The sequence below is a fragment of the Ursus americanus genome, chromosome 8 (genome assembly GCF_024610735.1).
Source record: "Ursus americanus isolate L20-20 chromosome 8, mUrsAme1.1.p, whole genome shotgun sequence".
In the NCBI taxonomy this organism is placed as follows: domain Eukaryota; kingdom Metazoa; phylum Chordata; class Mammalia; order Carnivora; family Ursidae; genus Ursus; species Ursus americanus.
Window position 1 is genome coordinate 41,748,166 of NC_142134.1, and position 19,250 is coordinate 41,767,415.

The 19,250-nt window shown below is 43.0% G+C and overlaps 1 protein-coding gene across 3 annotated transcripts in view; it reads left to right on the top strand.

Annotated features, from left to right (window-relative positions):
• The first annotated feature begins 1,412 nt into the window (after nucleotides 1-1,412).
• The window catches only part of KDR (kinase insert domain receptor), a 43,205-nt gene continuing 25,367 nt past the window's right edge, over nucleotides 1,413-19,250 (top strand). For 2 of the 3 annotated variants that reach the window (XM_045815862.2, XM_087864132.1), the window contains exons 1-12: nucleotides 1,413-1,788; nucleotides 5,984-6,077; nucleotides 8,064-8,260; nucleotides 11,208-11,338; nucleotides 11,573-11,741; nucleotides 12,334-12,473; nucleotides 13,151-13,328; nucleotides 14,748-14,862; nucleotides 14,949-15,112; nucleotides 16,925-17,078; nucleotides 17,993-18,116; nucleotides 18,648-18,756. In XM_045815862.2, the coding sequence (XP_045671818.2) occupies nucleotides 1,722-1,788; nucleotides 5,984-6,077; nucleotides 8,064-8,260; nucleotides 11,208-11,338; nucleotides 11,573-11,741; nucleotides 12,334-12,473; nucleotides 13,151-13,328; nucleotides 14,748-14,862; nucleotides 14,949-15,112; nucleotides 16,925-17,078; nucleotides 17,993-18,116; nucleotides 18,648-18,756 (1,642 nt within the window). In that variant the 5' untranslated portion in view covers nucleotides 1,413-1,721. The remainder of the gene's footprint in view (nucleotides 1,789-5,983; nucleotides 6,078-8,063; nucleotides 8,261-11,207; nucleotides 11,339-11,572; nucleotides 11,742-12,333; nucleotides 12,474-13,150; nucleotides 13,329-14,747; nucleotides 14,863-14,948; nucleotides 15,113-16,924; nucleotides 17,079-17,992; nucleotides 18,117-18,647; nucleotides 18,757-19,250) is intronic. The other variant, XM_045815861.2, reaches the window with a different exon arrangement.

Consider the following 19,250-nt stretch of genomic DNA (forward strand, 5'->3'; position numbering starts at 1 on the left):
TCAAAACTTTTTCATAGTATAAAAAAGTTTTAAACATATACATTCATTATATTTCAGAGTTAAAGTATTTCAGTTGTCAACCTGGCAAAGTAGAAGAGTAAATACAGCAAACATTTTAAACATAGGAGAAGAAAAGCAACACTTTACATTGGGTATTTCAGGAAGGGGCCTTTGGCCTAGATGCAGAAATAATAATTCTACCTCTTCCTCACCCCGAATGATGGTCATTTACCGAAGAGAGTTCTGCAAGATCCCTATGTAATGAAGTTAGGGGACGTTTGCTGTCACTCTCAAGGGGTGGGGAGAATCGGAGAGAAAAGGAAAGAAAATGTCTAAAGGAATCTGAATTCTCCAAACAGCACCATGAGGAGTTTACACATGCCGAGGCAGATAGCCGGGAGGTTTGGTACGGCGTGTTCTGGGTGCCGGGGGTCTGGGAGCGTCTGCTTCATTGCTTCTCCAGGGAAGCCGGCCTCCTTCTCCTTGGCCTAAGGCTATCTTGGCTGGAAGCTCTGTTCTGAAAAGGGGCCTGGTCAAAAGCCCAGGAAGAGTCACATAGGGGTTCCTTGTCAGGTAACACGGTGAACAAAAGCCCCTTCCCGAGGAGAGAGCCTCGCTCAGGGACGGGTGACTCTCACGTTGCGGGTACATAAGGGCCCTGGGTACCTACAGCTCCCTGGTGTCCTGATGTAGGTTTTTGGTGAAAGCCCGGTAAGGGGGTCTCAAATTTAAATGCCTTTGGGAGCTAGGCTGGCAACTTAAAAACATTCGAAGCTGCCAGGTGTAAGAGGAAATAGGGGGAACTCTGGAGAACTGAGCGTGTGTATATTCTGACTAAAGGCATTCAGATTCAGATTTCTAAACTACAATTTTGCTAGCCAAGCAAAACACTCGTCCTGGCTGGAGTCGCTGCCGGTCTGCGATCCTGCATTCGCCTGGGCTCAGTACCCGCTTTTCCCTGGTTGCTTCAACCTGCTGCTGATCCACGGTCTGACCCCCAGTCACTTCAGGAACGTGCGGGCCCCGAAGGCGGTCGCAAATTTTGGCGCGCCTCCTGAAGGCTCAGTGTCCCTCGCCCGCGCTCGCCAAGCTGTCCCCTCCTTCGGCCCCACCCGCATCTCGGAGTGCCCCAACCTACTGAAGCTTGGAGTGTCTCAGAAGTCCTTATGGGCTACATTTCATCTCTACCAGAAATGGAGTTGTTGCGCCTGGGACGTTCCCCCTCGGGAGACTCGGGGCCAGAGGCAGTGCCAGGGGAGCGCGGAGATCAGGAGACGAAGAGCGCACGGGAAGCGGCGGGTCCCGGCCCGGGTACCCGGTTGAGAGGCGGGGCCGGCAGCAGAGGGGAACCCCGCCCCGGACCCGCCCCTCATAGCCCCGCCCCCAAGCTCTAGAGTTTCGGCCTCCAGCTCCCACCCTGCACTGAGTCCCGGGACCCCGGGAGAGCTGGCGGTGGGTGGTTGTGTTTCCTCTGCCCGCGCGGGGCATCACTTGCGCGCTACGGAAAGCCCAGAGCTGTCGCGCAGCGGGGATTTCCTCTTCTCCCGGCACCCGCAGACGCCCCTGCAAGCCGTGGCCGGAGCCAGGGCACCCTCCCCTTTGAGCCCCACAGTCTTACGCTGCGGCGCTCGTTCCACCTCCGCGCCTCCTTCGCGGGGCAGGCCCGGGGAGAAAGAACCGGCGCCCGAGTCCTGGGCACTGCGCCCGGCGCGAGGTGCGGGATGGAGAGCAAGGCGCTGCTGGCCATCGCTCTGTGGCTCTGCGTGGAGACCAGGGCTGCCTCCGTGGGTAAGGAGCCCACTCCCTAGAAAGAAGGCGGAGAGGTCGGGTGCGGGCGGAGAGATGGGAGGATGCGGAGAGGTCCTGGAGGCCGGATCTAACTCGGAATCAGAGACCTGGAAAGATGAAAAGTGACTTGACACTTTGTGTTTTTTCATTTACCAATGAGGAGACAGGCTCTTTGATTGGCCCAAGATTATCCAGAGAGTTGGTGGTCTCCCGAGCCCAGGTCCTTTTCCACGACTCTGGTCTCCGATCAGGGCCTCTGCTGGAGCTAGTCCTGCGGAGCCGACACCCCCTCGGGCTCTCTGGGAGGCGGGGGTGGGATGGCAGGCGCCCGGGGCTGGCAGACAGGAGGTGTCCCCGCAGGCGGGAACAGGCAGGCGGTGGAAAGTTGTCCGGCTGGGCGCACCATCCTTGCCCGGGTGCGGGCAAGGAAGCCTTGCAGGGAGCGCAAGCAGGTTCGCTCGGATCGCATGCATCGTGCACTCAGCTCCGCCTCTGCAGGAGTCGAGCGGACCCCGGTGTGCTTTCCCTTCTGGGTGGAACCCACAAACACACCCAGTGTATGAGGTGCAGTTCAGGGAGGGAAACTTTTTTTTCCTTCCTTGGTGCAGGATGTTGCTCTCCTTGCAGAGAGAGGGTGAAATTAGGCTCTGAGCCGGGGTTGTGACAGCTTCCCAAAATGTCTCCAAGTAACAGTCACCTTCTTACGTAAAACAATAACATCTTTCAAAGCTTTGGTCCTTGGGATAAGCGCATGGTCAGAAGTTCACGTTCTGAAAACTTACTCTGCGGGACTCGGTAGCTAGATTTAACGCCGCTTGGCACTTTCCTTACCACCTAAAATTTCAGTCTCCTTTAGGATTAGGAACACACATGCTCTTGATGCAATACCTGTCTGTCTTTCTCTTTTCGCTTTACCACCCCCCACGCCCCCTTCTCGTATCTCTTTTCTGTAGTCACAGTTCGCTGATTTCCAGATTTCCTCTCTTTGGAGGGTGAGAAAGGGGAGAGGGTGGAGGGAAAAAAAGTCAAATAATTCAGGGAAAAATTCCTTATATTGAAATAAAAGAATCACATGTCTTAAAAAAAAAGACACTCGTATACAGTAACAAGATCATCTGTCTATAGTTATTAAATTTTCTTAATAATGACTTGGTTCATGAAGACCAGCTCCACCATGGACACTCATTTGTCCCCGACAAGACCTCTCTCTCCCCCTTTCTGGTCTGGAACATGTGGTTGTTCTGTATCCCACAAAGAAGTGAGTTGCTTCTAAGCCTGGGGTGTTTCATAGCGCAGCAGTAGTAACTGTAATCGGGTTGTCCTCAATATAATGATGAGGTTGCCCTTTTGGAGTGTGTGACTTGCTTAATTGGATTGGGCTGTAATTGGTGCCATCAAATTCTAGAGACAGAGGCACTGTTGTTTTTCCTTCCTGTCTTTGAGCTGGAAGGGTAATAGCGCACAAATTAATTAATTTTGGTTAAGGGATTTGAACATAGAAGGGCTTTTTATTGAGTAGCAGCATATGAACGTCTTATAGTTATTTCTTTAGAATTTTCTGAAGAGCAGAACTTAAACTTGCCAATGAAAATGAATGAAGCTTAATGGAGCAAAACAAACTTGAATGTTGGTTGGTCCACATACATGAATTTGAAGTTATCATTATTGATATAGCCTTGTTGAAAAGATTTTTGTTGTATACATGTCTCTAGAATAGTATGGTATTGTCTTAGCTTCCTATAAATGGAGAACATGTCTTTAATTTTTTTTAACAGAAGAAAGTGTGTCTAGAGTGTGAGATAATCGGTGACAGTAATTTATGAGAGATCTTCAAGAACCACTTATTTTGGTGATAGGATGAACATGGTTTATTTAGAGCTTTGCCTTTACTACCATTTTTTTTTCTCACATAAATGTGCCCAAATGATGGGTTCTTTCTCGTTTGGATCATTGTACGCATTGTATTAAGTACTGTTTCCAACATGTTTCTCAACATAGTGTTTCCCAGCCAAGTTTGATACTTGTACTCATCCAAATGAGTTGTTTTCGTTTTCCTTTTCCTAAAGTGAGACGCTATTGTTCGAAGGCTTTCTATTGCTTTTAAACACTTGGATTTATTGTTGGTCTCCTTTCGGGGCAGTTATTTCCTTCCATATTGAAAAGTGCTATGCTAATTAACTGAACATGATAAGCCAGATCAATAGCTGTCCAAGAGTGTCCCATAGACCACTGTGTGACTGAGTCATCTGAAATGCTTGTTAAAATGCAGATTTGTAGGGCTAGGGATGGCTTACCCGTCCTAAAGTTTAAGAATTACTAGCCCAAACACAAGTCAGTACCAATACCAATTAGTTTCTGAGATTTATTGATATAACTTAATTTCTAGGTGTTTTTTTTTTAAACCATGATATTGATCAACAAATCTACAGTTGTGTCAGCAACCTGTTTTGCACATCTGGGTGAGTGTGTAGAAATATGTGTAAGCAGTTGTTCATTTTGCCTGCAGCTGTTCACATTGAGGTCCATAGATTCAATGTACTGGATATTTGCACTGGGTATTTGCTCACTCTCTTTACTCATACTTTTTCGTATTTGCTAATACCGTCTTATTTACCCAACAAGATCAGTGCCACTTTAGGCCTCGAGAGTCAGTGGTTCTTTTTCTAAAAAAAATTTATTTACTTATTTTTAAAATTCTAGTATAATTCACATGCAGTGTTACATAAGTTTCAGGTCCACAATATAGTGATTCATCAGTTCTATATGTTACTCAGTGCTCACCCTGATAAGTGTCCTCTTCATCCCCATCGCCTGTATCACCCATCCCCCCACCCACCTCCCCTCTGGTAACCATCAGTTTGTTCTCTGTATTTAAGAGTCTATTTTTTTTATTTGTTTGTTTTGTTTCTTAAGTTCCACAAGTGAGTGAAACCTTTGGTATTTGTCTTTCTCTGACTGACTGACTTTGTTTAGAATAGTACTCTCTCGCTCCATTCACGTCGTTGCAAAATGGCTAGGTTTCATTCTTTTTGATGGCTGAGTAATACCCCCTGGTGTCTACATCTTCTTTATCCACTCATCTCTTGATGGACACAGGGTTGCTTCCGTATCTTGGCTAATGTAAATAATGCTGCAGTAAACACAGGGGTGCATGTATCTTTTTGAATTAGTGTTTTCATTTTCTTAGGGTAGACAGTCATTTGTTCTTAGTTGTTGTGAGTTAAGGATCGTACTAAGCTTGGGTGCTTACCAGCACCCATCACTTTTTAAGGTGATGTTTTGGAGATCTGGGTATTAGTTAAGGCCCTCGCATGGCGGACAGTTTTTCTATCTCTGATAGTTTTTCATTGCTTACTAGCTCTTCACATTTAGTTCAGGGAGAACTCTGTTTTCTTGCTGTGGAGGGACCCATGGTGAGGAATCTGTCCTGTGGTTTTTTTAGGTAAAGACAGCTTCCTTGTACTGTAAGCTTGGTATCAGGAAGACCTCAGAGCTTTGATTAATAAGTTGAGAGTCCCCAGTAGTAATTTGTTAGCATTACCCTTTTTTAGTTCCATTCTCTAAGGAAAAGTGTATTAATAGGAGCATTATATGGACACTGGCAAATATTTTTTTCCCTCAATTCCTCTTACCTAGTTTTAACGTACAGGATTCCAACTTTGGCAGTTCAGTTACCAGAGGAAGTGCACTAGAAAATTGATAAAGGAAAATGAGACAATGTCATGGGCACTGCTCCCCCCCCCAACAGGGAACATAGATGAACTGTATAGAAATCTCTCTTAGTAGTATTCATTAATCAGCAATTTAGTCCAATGTGTGCATCCTATGCTTTATAAGAAATGTCAGTGGGTCCTTTCCCAAGGGAGTGAGATCATCACATGAAGGTTCATTTGGTTTCAATGTCCTATATCCTTTTGTAAGACCTTGAAGTTGGCAATGCAGGAAAACAGGAACTCCACCCCAGCTCCATGAATTGCAGAACTTTTGTGTTGGTTTATGACCATCTGCCCATTCTTCCTGTTATGACACAGTTTGTGAACTTTTACTGGGAATGGTGAAAAGTAAATTCACAGTTTTACACAATGAATTGCTGAAGAGGCCTTTTAAAGTATAGAGTGTGCATTGTTTATGGAAGGTGTTTCCTAGTGGGTCTGACTCAGTAGCAACTATATTCATTTATTTAATTTGTTTCTAGGTTTGCCTAGTGTTTCCCTTGATCCACCCAGACTCAGCATACAAAAAGACATACTTACAATTACGGCTAATACAACTCTTCAGATTACTTGCAGGTAAGGATTCATTTTAGATTCAGATTTCCTGTGTTAAGTAACTCATCGTTTATTGAGGGAAAAATAATTTCCATAAGCAGAATTGTAATGGAGTTGTAGTAATTGTAAGTAGTGAGGTTTCTAATAAATGATTTAATAATGAAAAAGTGAGAAAGCTCTTCTCCAAAAATTTTGTAGGATTTTGCTGGAAGTTTTTTCCTGCTACTCCCTGCCAACACACACACACACGTACACGCACACGCACACACATGCGCACATGCACACAGTATAGCACCTGGCACATAGTATATAGGAGACATTCAATAAATATTGAATAAATAAGTGAAATGAGGACTTACCCTTTTACCCTTAAGGGATGGAGTTGAAGGAATTTGGGGTCATATTTATTATATTCAGAATGGCTCTTGGACATTTGTTTAGCCCTTGCCAGGAATTTTATTTTATGATAAAATTATGACTGTAGTAGCAATTTAATATTGAGCCATTAATATTGCTGAATGCACGTTCTGCACAGGTAATGGACTTTATGCTTTGGCTTGATGTTCTGGAATGCCTCCCTTCTCATGTGCTAGCAAGAAGTCATGCTACTGATTTTTTGCTAACTGGGGAAGCAGGGTTCTTTGAAAGGATGAAGAAGCATTTAGATTTTGTCTCATAGCCCTGACCCCAAAAGGAAAGAGAAGACCTTGGGGTTTAATGCAGTGACCCGGAGGCTTCTCAGGAACCCTTCAGTGTGTTTTTGGCAGAAATGTGGAGGGACAGGTGGAGGTGATGCTGTCCTCTGAGAAGAGAGCTAGGGGTCCACAGAGAACCTTGGGCAACTTACTGCATTGCTTACGCTAATGAACACCAGTGTTCAACACGACACAGATCTATTTTAGACTGCAGACTGTGAAGGATACTCTCGTCCCCTTATCAAGGGTAGGCAACCGATACCCAGCCCTTGGGAGAAGACATAGTAACCATGCTGTTTCTCTAGCTGTGCTATCTGAAGACACATTTCTTAGTGGATTTTCCTCTTACCCATCCTCAATAACAGAGGCTATTTAAAATCCCCACAGATCCCATACCCCCTTTTAAAACTCATTCGAAAGAATTTCTTATGTCCTGAAAAAGCTATGGAGTGCGTTAAAGTAATTTCACTAATGTAGCTGCAACTTCGTGGAAATTTCAGATTCTTTGAAAGAAGAATCAATGTTGTTACATTCTTTTTGATGTGGACTATCTTTCTTAGGGCTTTGCAGGGAAATGCTGCAATGGAAGTAATCTTTGAATGTAGTCTGTATAAGGTCTCATGAGGCTCTTAGACAGTTGCACCCTCTGCCTTCGGAACCTTACTCCTTATTGTCTTGCCTGCACACTGTTACCTGACTACTCCGGCTTCCTTGCCATTCCCCTGATACTCCAGATACTCCTGCCCCAAGACCTTTACATTTTCTGTTCCCTCTGCCTGGAACACTATTCCTCTGTGTATTCATATGGCTTCATCAAGCCCCCTCCCTCCAGAACTCTTTACTCTTCGTATATTCTATATTTTCTCCGTAGTACTTATCACCACCTTACATTTTACTTACACCATATTATTTTACTTACTTTAAAAAAAATCAGCTTTATTGAGGTTGACTTACTATTTTGTTGCCTGTTTCCTCTGATTAGACTGAAGTTCCATAAAGGCATTGATTTTTGTCTGATTTGTTCACTGCTGTATCCCCAGACTTTAACATTTGGCCCATAGCACCTGCTTAAGAAATATTTGTTGAGTGAATGAGTTAGTTAATAGAAAACTCAGGAACCCTTGTAAGTGATGTCTGAAGCTGAGTTTATGACTTTCTGTCATTCGTCCATCCAGCCTGTCATTGTTGGTAGAAGGCTGTGAATCTGTCTGTTGAGTTTATATAAGTTTGAGAAACAAACCTTCTGTTTTCTTAGAAACAGCCTCATAGTGTGGCATTTCCCATGATTACTTCCCTGGAATTAATTTTTCAGGGGACAGAGGGACTTGGACTGGCTCTGGCCCAACAATCAGAGTGGCTCTGAGAAAAGAGTGGAGGTGGCCGAGTGCAGTGACAGCCTCTTCTGTAAGACTCTTATGATTCCAAAAGTGATTGGAAATGATACTGGAGCCTACAAGTGCTTCTATCGGGACGCTGACACGGCCTCGGTCATTTATGTCTACGTCCAAGGTAAGTAGTTACATGAAACTCATTTCCTAAGCTGATTTACCAGCGATAAAACAGGATAGGCACAGAGAAGAATCGAGTACAATGGAGTACGACAAAAGGCTCCTTCCAAAGGCTGTTTGCCAACAGGAATACACAAAATTATTCTCTCTTAAGGCTTCCTCTGAGAATAAGACTCATTGATTTGTTCTGAAACTTGGCCCTGTTACATTTCTTTTGCCCAGTCAGTGTGGTTCTGATCTTTGTTTCTAAGGGAAATCTGTGTTCACAACTGGCTGTGGGGATTTGTAAAAAGCCTTCTGATGTTTGAGAAAAAGAACCTGAAATCCTTGAAAAGGAGGATTCAGGGGTGCGTTATGATGGAGTTTCTGTGGGGAGATAGGTTATCTACAACAGGGTAGAAGATTTTCTCAAGAATGCGCAGGGAAACAGCCAGCGGCTCTGGAGCTGCTTCGACGTGAGAACTTTCCTCTTCTGACTTATACTTTGTGAAAAACAATTTTCATCCTCTTGTGCAAACGAAGATACTACCTCAAAGGGCCTTTTGAGGACAGTGTTTCTTTCCTTTGCTTGTGTGGTCCAAGATCTTGGATGATACGCCACGTCTTTCCAGAGTTTGCAATTGATACCACGGAGGTCAGTTTAATATCCATGTAGAATAAAACAAAACGTTGCCCGTATTTAGGATTTATAATATAAATTAGTTTTTCGTTTGTGTTTCAAAAATCTTGTACTACCTTAATTTTCCTGTAGAAACCCGACCTTATCTAAGATAGTTATAATTCTGTCATATAATTTTGGGGAATGTTAGTGTTGTATAGTACTTTGCTTGAATATACTAAATATTTTTCTTTTCAGTGAAAATGAGCTGTTTAGACATTTTACTTATACATTTGTATATATATATTTGCATCCCTGAGGATTTGAGGCAGGTGAAGATGGCTTAGACTTTTTTCCAGAAGCATCTTTCATAGAACGGAAATTTCATTAGCTTTGGGAAACACACTTGCATATCTCCATGTTTCAACAGTGCAATATGGCCAGTACGGTGGGAAAACGGAGACTACATCAAAATAACGTATGTCATTCCTGGACTGCACAATATTTGAGAACTGTTTTTGCCCAGGGTGAGCACAGTCCAAGATAGAATTCTATGCCCTCCTCCTGCCTCTGCAGAATTTGAAAGAGACAAGGCTCAGATCTTCGAGAATTTCTGGCTCCTTTTGATCTGGCAGTCTTGGGAGATCAGGCTTTCTCAGAAGATTGCAAGGATTTCCTGCTTTTAGCCTGTCTGGAAATACTACAAGATGAACCTCTCCCATAATATCTCGTTATTTCCTTCTTCCCAAGTCAGGAAACCTGGAGACATGTGAAAATTCATTTCACGAGTTACAGTAAATATTTTATTTTGAGAGGACGGGTGGTTGTTTGGGTTTCTTTTGTTTATTTCCTTTTTTTGGAATCCTGAAATAGAATTGATTTACTAAATAGCTTTAGTCTTACGTAAGGGGTTAACTTAGCTTCCAAAGACGACTTCTGTAAGCAAGCTTGGTAATATTTCATAGTACGTGGATGAGAGGTAGGTAATATTCAGAAGTAGCAATCCCTGACACTGTTTACTTGTGCACTGCCTGTCTTTGGGGATACCATTAAATTCTGCTTCCTGTCTAAGACTAATGTTCTAGGAGGTGAGCTGTCCAAGATTTTGGTCATGAAGTTTAACAATGAGAAAAAAAGCACTGAAGTATTCCCCATGGACAGCCCTTTAATGTCCTCCCGGTCCCTACCTTACTTCCTTAGTCTTCTGACCCCGTTCCCTCCAGCAATGGATGGAGCCAGGAAGTGGGTCTTGGCCTCATAAGATAATGGCTATGGCATGTGGTGGGCTGGATTGGCTGCCTTTCTGTGCTTTCCAGCTGGGAAGGAAATCAAACTTCTGCTGTTGCAGGGAATTAGCTGCCTTTCTCCCCTTGGTTTAATTAACTCCTTCTTTACTTGGACCAGCCATCCTGAAGAGCTCTGGAAATGCTTGATCAGGTGTGTTGGGCATAGCGGTCTGAACCATTAGCTCTGCGAGTTCAAGTACTACTTCGTACTACAGCAACTCTGTCTCGGTGTATTCACATTGTACGAACAATGGTCGAATGACATTACAATCTCTTTTGTTTTCTTTTCACTTTTTGCCATGGCGGCTTTTTGAGTTTTTGTCATTGAAGATATTAATGATTGCTGAATTTTTACTGAATTCAATAACCACTGAACATTATTTTATAAAGAATCTCATATGTAGTGTTCACAATCTTAAAATACCCACATGAATTCTTCTCTTGAATAATTGAATCCAAAAGTTGTTAGTTATTTTTCTGCTTATTTTAAAGATCCTTTGGAATCCATTAGTTTATTCTCATGGCCCCTGGACATTATTTGCCTGAAGAGAGAATATGCTTTTTTTAGCATCAATAAAATTCAGTAGGTAAAGTACAGATTGAACTTTAAAATTAATTTAAAATTAAAAAATTACTTTAAAATTTATGTGCTTGAAAAAGATTTAGTGTATATGAAGAATGTATATGTGTATATGAAAGTATATATGAAAAATGAAGTATGCTCCTTCATTTTGAAAAAAATTATAATGATCCATCTGTTTAAATGTGGAACCTATAAAATATACTCTACTCGTTGATGATCCTAGTAAAAGGAGTCAGTTTCATTCTAGGGGTTTTCTTTCAGATTTTTCATACACACACACACACACACACACACACACACCCTTTCTCCAGCATATCTTTGGAGCCAGATACCTACCAGCAGAGCAACCTGTGGACTCCTTTGCCTGGTGTGAAATGTCAGTTCTCAATCATTTACTTCTCTGGTTAGAGTTTATGAACAGGAAACAAGATCAACTTCTCTAGTAAATGCTATTAACTAAGGGAATTAAATTTTCTTCTAGATTACAGATCTCCATTTATTGCTTCTGTTAGCGACCAGCATGGAGTTGTGTACATCACTGAGAACAAAAACAAAACTGTGGTGATTCCATGTCTTGGGTCCATTTCCAACCTCAATGTGTCACTTTGTGCAGTAAGTTACATCCTCTCCAATCATCTGCCATGGTTTCATAATGTTAAGATGGGTAGCCTGTATATAATATATCATCAACCATGTGTTTTAAAGATCGTTTGGGAAGGGTCGAAATGGCAATAAATAAAACCAGTTTATATTCTTTAGTGATGAATTCTTTAGTGATGATTTTACATGGTTTTTCACTTTGGGATAGCACTTTATTAAATATTTGATATTTCTTTTTCTACCCAGAGGTATCCAGAAAAGAGGTTTGTTCCTGATGGTCACAGAATTTCCTGGGACAGTAAGAAAGGCTTTACTATTCCCAGCTACATGATCAGCTATGCTGGCATGGTCTTCTGTGAAGCAAAAATTAATGATGAAAGTTACCAGTCTATTATGTACATAGTGGTGGTTGTAGGTAAGTGGACAGTTTCTTTCCATATCATTAATATCAGACATTACAGGTTGGTTTCCTATATTAAGATCCTGGAGGTTAAGGTATAGGGGGAAGGACAAAGGATAATGAAAAATATATTAATTCAAGATCTGGTGTAGGGAAATTCATTACATCTACTCTTCTCTACCAAATAAACCTATGTGCAATTGAGTTTTTCTCTTTTTCTTGCCAAGACCAAGGATGGAAAAGAGTGTTATTACCAGAGCATGTTTTATGGAAAATTCAGTGTTCAGAGCATTGCTTGGCATCAGTTCTTTTAATTATACCTATTTTATGGAAAGTTCAGTAATTTACTAAGGCTGGCTTCATTGGCTATTGACTACTCAAATTTACTGCTTTTCTGTCCACTGGGCTACATCTTCGAGATTCCTGCAGGTTTGTTTTCTAAGTCTCCATAGGCCATTTTGCTGGGAGTTACCAAGTATTGGTGAGGCCCTCAGGGAAAAGCGATAATGGCACATTTTGAAGTTGCATCATTTTTGAAAAAAATCCATGCTCAGTTATAGATTTGTTTTCTCTCTCTTTCTCTATGTTTTCAATTTACTTGCTCCAGGGTACAAGATTTATGATGTGGTACTCAGCCCCCATCACAGAGTTGAGCTGTCTGTTGGAGAGAGGCTTGTCTTAAATTGTACAGCGAGGACTGAACTAAATGTGGGGATTGACTTCAACTGGGAATACCCTTCTTTGAAGGTAACACTAACAATTCAAAGCCAGACCTCTCGATACTTTGATAATAAGCCCCAACAGAGTTGGCTTGAGAGATAGGGACCTCTGGCCAGATAAAATGTAAGGGCCTTAACTCTCTCTCTCTCTTTCTCTCTCTCTCTCTCTCTCTCTCTCTCTCACACACACACACACACACACACACACACACACACACACACTTTAAAAGAATTGCAGAACACATAGCATCCATGGAAAACAGATGCAATGCCAAGAACTTGGTCCCACTTTGTTACTATCAGGCTGAGAAGGTTAGTTTTCTCTAGGTGATTACATCTTTTCGGGTTGCATTATTTCTCTGTGCTCCGAAGTCTTTGTTCTGTTTTCCCTTTAAGGGAATTTGTCTTTAAGAGGTGGCATGAGACATACTTCTCCTTAAACAGTGGTCATATTTATTGTGTTTCTGCCGTCCATATCCATCTCATTCCTGCTATATGAGGCTTTCAAAATTTTAATTCAGTTGGTTCCATTTATTTCTCCCGAAACCAAATATATTGGTTGTCTAGATGATATGAACTATTCTGAAGTCCCTATTACTAGCATGAATAGTGCTCCCTAGGGGTGAAGACTTGATCTTGTGGGTATCTAGAAGCTACCAGGTGATGTTATGCTGGACTTTGAGAGTTCAGTGAACTCTTTTTCAGCATCAGCATAAAAAACTTGTTAACCGGGACCTAAAAACCCAGTCTGGGAGTGAGATGAAGAAATTTTTGAGCACCTTGACTATAGATGGTGTAACCCGGAGTGACCAAGGCTGGTACACCTGTGCAGCTTCCAGTGGGCTGATGACCAAGCGGAACAGCACATTCGTCAGGGTCCATGGTAAGCTAAGATCTTTGGAGCGATGCCGTGCCTTGAGAAGTGAGATAATTTAAATAAATATAGGTCAGCTGGTGATTCCTTTTGTGATCATTCAGAAGACATTTCTGAGCTCCTGCTAGGGAGGCCATATGACCTAGAGGTCAAGAGCACAGCTTGAGTTCAAATCCCAACTTTAATAATGAGATGAGCTAATATGGTAAGCGCTCACTAAATTTTACTTGTTGTGGTTGTTGTTGATGCTATTATTAGTAGTATAATAAGCAGAGTATTATTATCTAAGGTAGTTTTTAAATTTTCATTTTATTGCAAGGCTGAGAGGCCTGTGTGCATAAGCATGGTCTTTGTAATTGGGGAGGCCTGGATTCAATTACTATCTGTGGGGCTTTGAACAAATAACCTACTTTCTTATTTATTCTCTTTTGCTTATAATGATGTCACATAATAACACATAAATGTCTCAGTTTAGGTGATAATTCATATGGCACCCAACTTATAGGCCTTGGTAATGATTTTGGGTTTTATAATATGGGAGTTCATAGAAGGGTTTTTGCAGAGAGAGGCATGCGCCGGTTTATGTTTTTGTAGGATTACTGTGTATTTTTTTGAGAAAACTTTAGGGAAGTAAGGGTGAAAGTAGAGGGACCAATGGGGGCTAGTTGCAATTATCCAGGTGAGAGATGGTGAGTGGCTTGGGGAAGTGATCTGATTCTGGATATATTTTTGAAGATAAGCCAGCAGGATCTGCTTTTTGACTCAGTGGCTCTGGGGGGTAAGAGAAAAAGAATGGAAGATGATTTGAATTTTTAGTGTGAGCAAGTGAGTGAATGGTAGTTTTATTTACTGAGTTAGGGAAGACTGACAGGGAAGTAAGATTTGGGGAAACAGTGTTGCGTATGTTTATTTGGACATGCCCACTAACCATCTAAGGGGAGATATTTAATATATAAACCTGGAACCCAGAGAAGTCAGGGGAGGAGATACAAATTTAGGAGGAATGTGAATGGCAGTTTATGGCTGAGCCTGGAGGAAGGTGTAGGTAAAGAGAAGTGGTCTGAGGACTGAGTCCTGGGGCATATGGCGGGTAGGTATAGGGTGCCATAGGAGCAGAGAAGGAGCACCCTAAGGTCCCTGGAGGACTTGGAGAAAGCTTCACAGAGGAGCAAACGTTTGAATTGCGACTTGAACAGTCGGTAGGCTTGCAGTGTGCACCTGGAGAGAGAGAGAGAAGCAAATGCAGAGGCCAGTTGTGTGGGAGAAGCTGGACCGTGACCAAGGAAAGGAAGTGTGGGGAAATCCCTGCACTGGGGCAACGCAGACTGCCCAGATCTTTGACTCTTCACTTGAAATGAAAAGCTAAACCAAATGACCATTTATAATAAGTCAACATTTATGAGAATAATTATTTTTATTTTCTTCCAGAAAAACCTTTTGTTGCTTTTGATAGTGGCATGGAATCTTTGGTGGAAGTCACAGTGGGGAACCGTGTTGAAGTCCCTGTGAAGTACCTGGCTTACCCTACCCCCGAAATAAAATGGTAAGTATTGCAAATAAGTGCAAAGTGTTGTTCTACCTGGAAGCAAACCCTTCAGTTATACTAATTCCTGGGACTTTCCCCCCAAGGTATAAAAATGGAAGACCCATTGAATCCAATCACACAATAAAAGGGGAGAAGGAACTAATTATTATGGAAGTGAGTGAAAAAGATACAGGAAATTATACTGTCATCCTCACCAACCCCATTTCAAAAGAGAAACAGAGCCACGTGGTATCTCTGCTTGTGAATGGTGAGTTCATTCAGTTTTCCTTCTCTGCCCAAAATTGATTATAAAGAGTGCGATTATATCTTCTTAAACAGCCAGGCCACCGTTCCTTTGTCACCTGTTGCTTCACTCACATCATGAACGGGCTCCTATTTATAAAAGTGACCCAGAGCTGTAGAGTGGAAATGAGGTGTAGGGCAGTGCGCTCTGGGCATGTTGGCTTAAGACGCCATGTAAATGGACATATTGACGTACATGATGCACTTCCTGGCTACATGCTGTGAAATAGGAATGCCGCCAGGGACAGTTGCTGTGCTACCTTTCCTCTTTTCTCATGAAATTGCACACCTGGCATGCAAACGTGTAAGTCTTTTTGAATTTTGTGGGAGGCTGCTAGTTGGATGCACAGGCAGGTTCCAACTCAGAAGACTTTTGCAGGTTGACACTGTTGGCTTGTTGGAACTTAAATTTTTTTTTTTTAAACAGTAGTCTAGGATCTATCTGACTCTGAGGCTGTAAAGGGCAAATACTAAGTTTTTGATTTAAGGATGATCTGAACGTTGTTTTTCCAAACTGCAAGTGTTCTGGGTGGGGAATAAAATGGTATCGTGGTCAGTCAAGTAAGTGTAGGAGATGTTAAGTCGTTGTATAACAGGTGTCTTTATAGCAGGACTTATCAGGATCTTCATTTGACACGTTCACGTATATTGCCATTCTCCAGGGGAAGACGTAGAGTATGGAGGGTTTGACAGTTATTTGACCAGAGCATTCCCCTTCCACCCTGGAAATCTATTAACCTCTTGTCCCAAACACAGTTTGGGAAATGCGCTTCTGTTGGAATTCTTCGTTCTCCCTATCACCATGGCATATGAAAATGTCACGATCTTTTGTAAATTAAGGTGCTTTCCCATATATCCTGCCACTGCTCTGTATCAGTCTGCTGAGCTCGGCTTCATTTCTTTTCTGGGACATCAGCTTCAGGGAGAATTTTAAAGAAACAGGTTCCAGAAATGTCACTCAGAAGCCACTCAGGAGTAGGGCGTTGGGGCATGGCGAGAAGCTGGAAAGCTAGTAAGTAGGGTGGGGAGAAGAAAATGAACACAAAATAAAGATGTAAAAATGGACAGTGTCTAATCCATCTCAAGAATTCGTGAAGTCACTAAACGTTTGGCTCACCCTAGCATTTACCCTACTATATAAAATAAACGTAAAAGGTCAAAATCTGAGAGTATAATCTAAGGCTCTAAGTTGATAGTGATGGGGGAGTCGTTTTGCATTAACGACTTTGGAACCAAGAAAAGGAAAGACAGAAAAAAAGGGTGAGAAAGAGGGAGAGGGGGAGGGAAGACAATGAAGAGAGGGAGGGAGAGAGGGAGGGAGGAAGGAGGGAAGGAAGTGAAAGAAGGGGAGGGAGAAGGAAGAGAAGTGGGTGACCTTGGGCAAGATATTTAACATTTTTTTTCAATTTTCTCATGTGTGATTAAATGAATTAATCTATGCAGAGCACTCAGAACAATGGCTAGCCCGTAATGGACGTACTTGCTGTGCTAGTCACAATGATTTTCTTTCTTTCTGATCTTTTGAGATTGGGAGCATGGGGAGAGTTATCCCTATCATGTGGACCGAGAAAAACTGAGGCAGAGGGCGGCCAGACTTGCACACAGTCCTCCACTTAGGAGGATGACGGGTATAACTCGAAGTCACATCTCCCGTGTCCAAGTCTAGATGTTCTTTGAAAAAGGAAAGGAGGGCAAAATCATATGCTTATAGAAACGTAGGCACTTTCTGTTCCTCAAAGTGGACCGATGATTAAAACGTGGCTCTTCCCATCTCCAGTCCCACCCCAGATCGGTGAGAAATCCCTGATCTCTCTGGTGGATTCCTACCAGTACGGCACCACACAAACCCTGACATGCACGGTCTACTCCGTCCCCCCGCCGCATCACATTCGCTGGTATTGGCAGCTGGAGGAGTGCGCCTATAAGCCCACGTGAGTAGCCCACATCCTCATTTGCCTGCTGTTGTGCGTTTCTTACAGCCACACTGTGGTATGACTCCATTCCATCCCAAGAAGGCCATTCCTAGAGAAAGTTATGCCCCACGTGGTACTTTCGCTATCCTTCCATCTTTCTCCATGTCTTAACGTTTTAGGACATGTCTTTCCTTGGGGTGTCCCACCTTGAGATGAGCTAGCTCCCTCTTCCCAGCTTAGCCCTGGTGTGCACGCCTCTCCAAACGCAGGCTCTTTGCTCACTTTGCCAGCTGCTAATCTTTGGTGTTTCTCCTTATGCCAATCAACTGGTGAATACCACCTCTCTCCTTCTTATCTGGGAGAAGGTCCATCTCAGAGGAAGAGCTGATGGATATGGGGGAGCCACAGGTCTAGCTGCAGCCTTTGGATTCTCAGGCCCGGCTTATCAGGTTCTCACACAAGTCCAGACATCCTTAGGAAGACAAAACAACAGGCCACCCACTGCCACCCCAAGCAGTTCACTTCCTGTTGTTGTTTTTGAGATGGCCACCACTAGTTTCTTCCTCAGATGCTGACCATTTCCTACACAAAGGCCACAGTCCCAGGGAGATTACTTTAAGAAGCCCAATGACTTCTGAGTTTCCTTGTCTTCCTTTGAACTAAATTAACTTGAATTGTCTTGTCGATTCAATTTATGAATGGAGGTTTGTTCCCAGAATAGCTGTTTCCCTCCTGTATCCTGAATGAATCTACCTAGAACCTCTTCCTTCTTTGCTGAGGCCTATTTTTAATTGGCGCCAAATCGCGTAATGTGGTAGGTAGGGTGCGTTGAAAGTTATTTCTAAGAACATAATAACCAAAGTCTGATTCCTTTCCTTGCTGTGGATTTGAACTAAAGAAAAATAACAAGAGCTGTGATTTCTTCCTTACAGCCAAGCTGTCTTGATGACAAACCCATATACTTGTAAGGAATGGAGGGATGTGGATGACTTCCAGGGGGGCAATAAAATTGAAGTCAACAAAAATCAATTTGCCCTAATTGAAGGAAAAAACAAAGTGAGTTTGAAGTTCTTTAATTTCAAAATCTGTCTCTCTCTCTTTTCTGGAAGGATAGAAGGGTGGAGTGGAAGCATGGGGTCAATCATACGTGAGGGATATTGGAGATTGATAGTCACATTAATTGTACAATGAAAAACTAATATATTAAGTCAGTTTGAAAACACCAAAGACTTTAGAAGTGCCATCGACTTACTGATATCTTATCAGAGAAAGGTAAAACGTGTCTGCTGTTAAATCCATACGTCTGTTGTAAGGTGATTCTGATTTTACAGATACGGAAGTGAGAAAACGTGTACTGTGTTAGAGCGCTTTATTTCCTTGTCGGTTTCCAATGCCCATGTTGTGTGATGCATGAGCCACGCCAGCGTAGTCGTAATTGCGTGGATTTGAGAGAAGTCAGTGCAGCAGTATGAATGGAGTAGGCGGGTCTCACGGGTTGACTTCTAGTCTGAATGCATGTGCATAAACACAGCCTCCATTGTTTATGGCCCGGGATTTGTGTTTGTTTTCTTTTTTTTTTTTCCATAGACTGTAAGTACCCTTGTTATCCAAGCGGCAAATGTGTCAGCTTTGTACAAATGTGAAGCCATCAACAAAGTTGGGAGAGGAGAGAGGGTGATCTCCTTCCACGTGACTCGTGAGTACCACTCTCTGCGGGGGGTTGGGTCTGTCGCCAGGTGGGCGCTGAGTGTCTGATACTCTGTGGTCCTTCCATTCCTGAGTGCCATGGTGTTTCAGGGAAGGGCTCGGGCGGATTCCGGGTGCTTCTGCTCATAAATGAAGACTCCTCAGCTAGCGCCTGGGCTCCTGTGAAGTCGGGACAGCTGACCTTCCCATCCCCTCAGGGGAGAGAATGGTGTCCCATAGTTTTTACCCACAAGTCCTGCGTCATCGTTATGTCTCCACCATCCGAGTCTAGCCCAGCGCTTGGCTTCTTGGGGTTCCTTCGGTGTTGGTGGGCTTGCTGCTGAGCGGTTGACAGCAGTGAGTTTTCTGGAGGCAGTTGTAATGTCATCGGGGCAGTTTCCTCCCCATGCTGCTGAGTCTTCGTGTTCATCTTCGTTCTGTGGATAAGCTCTAGCTGACAGGACTAGGTGGAAGAGTTCAGTCCGGGCTAATGTGTTGTCATAA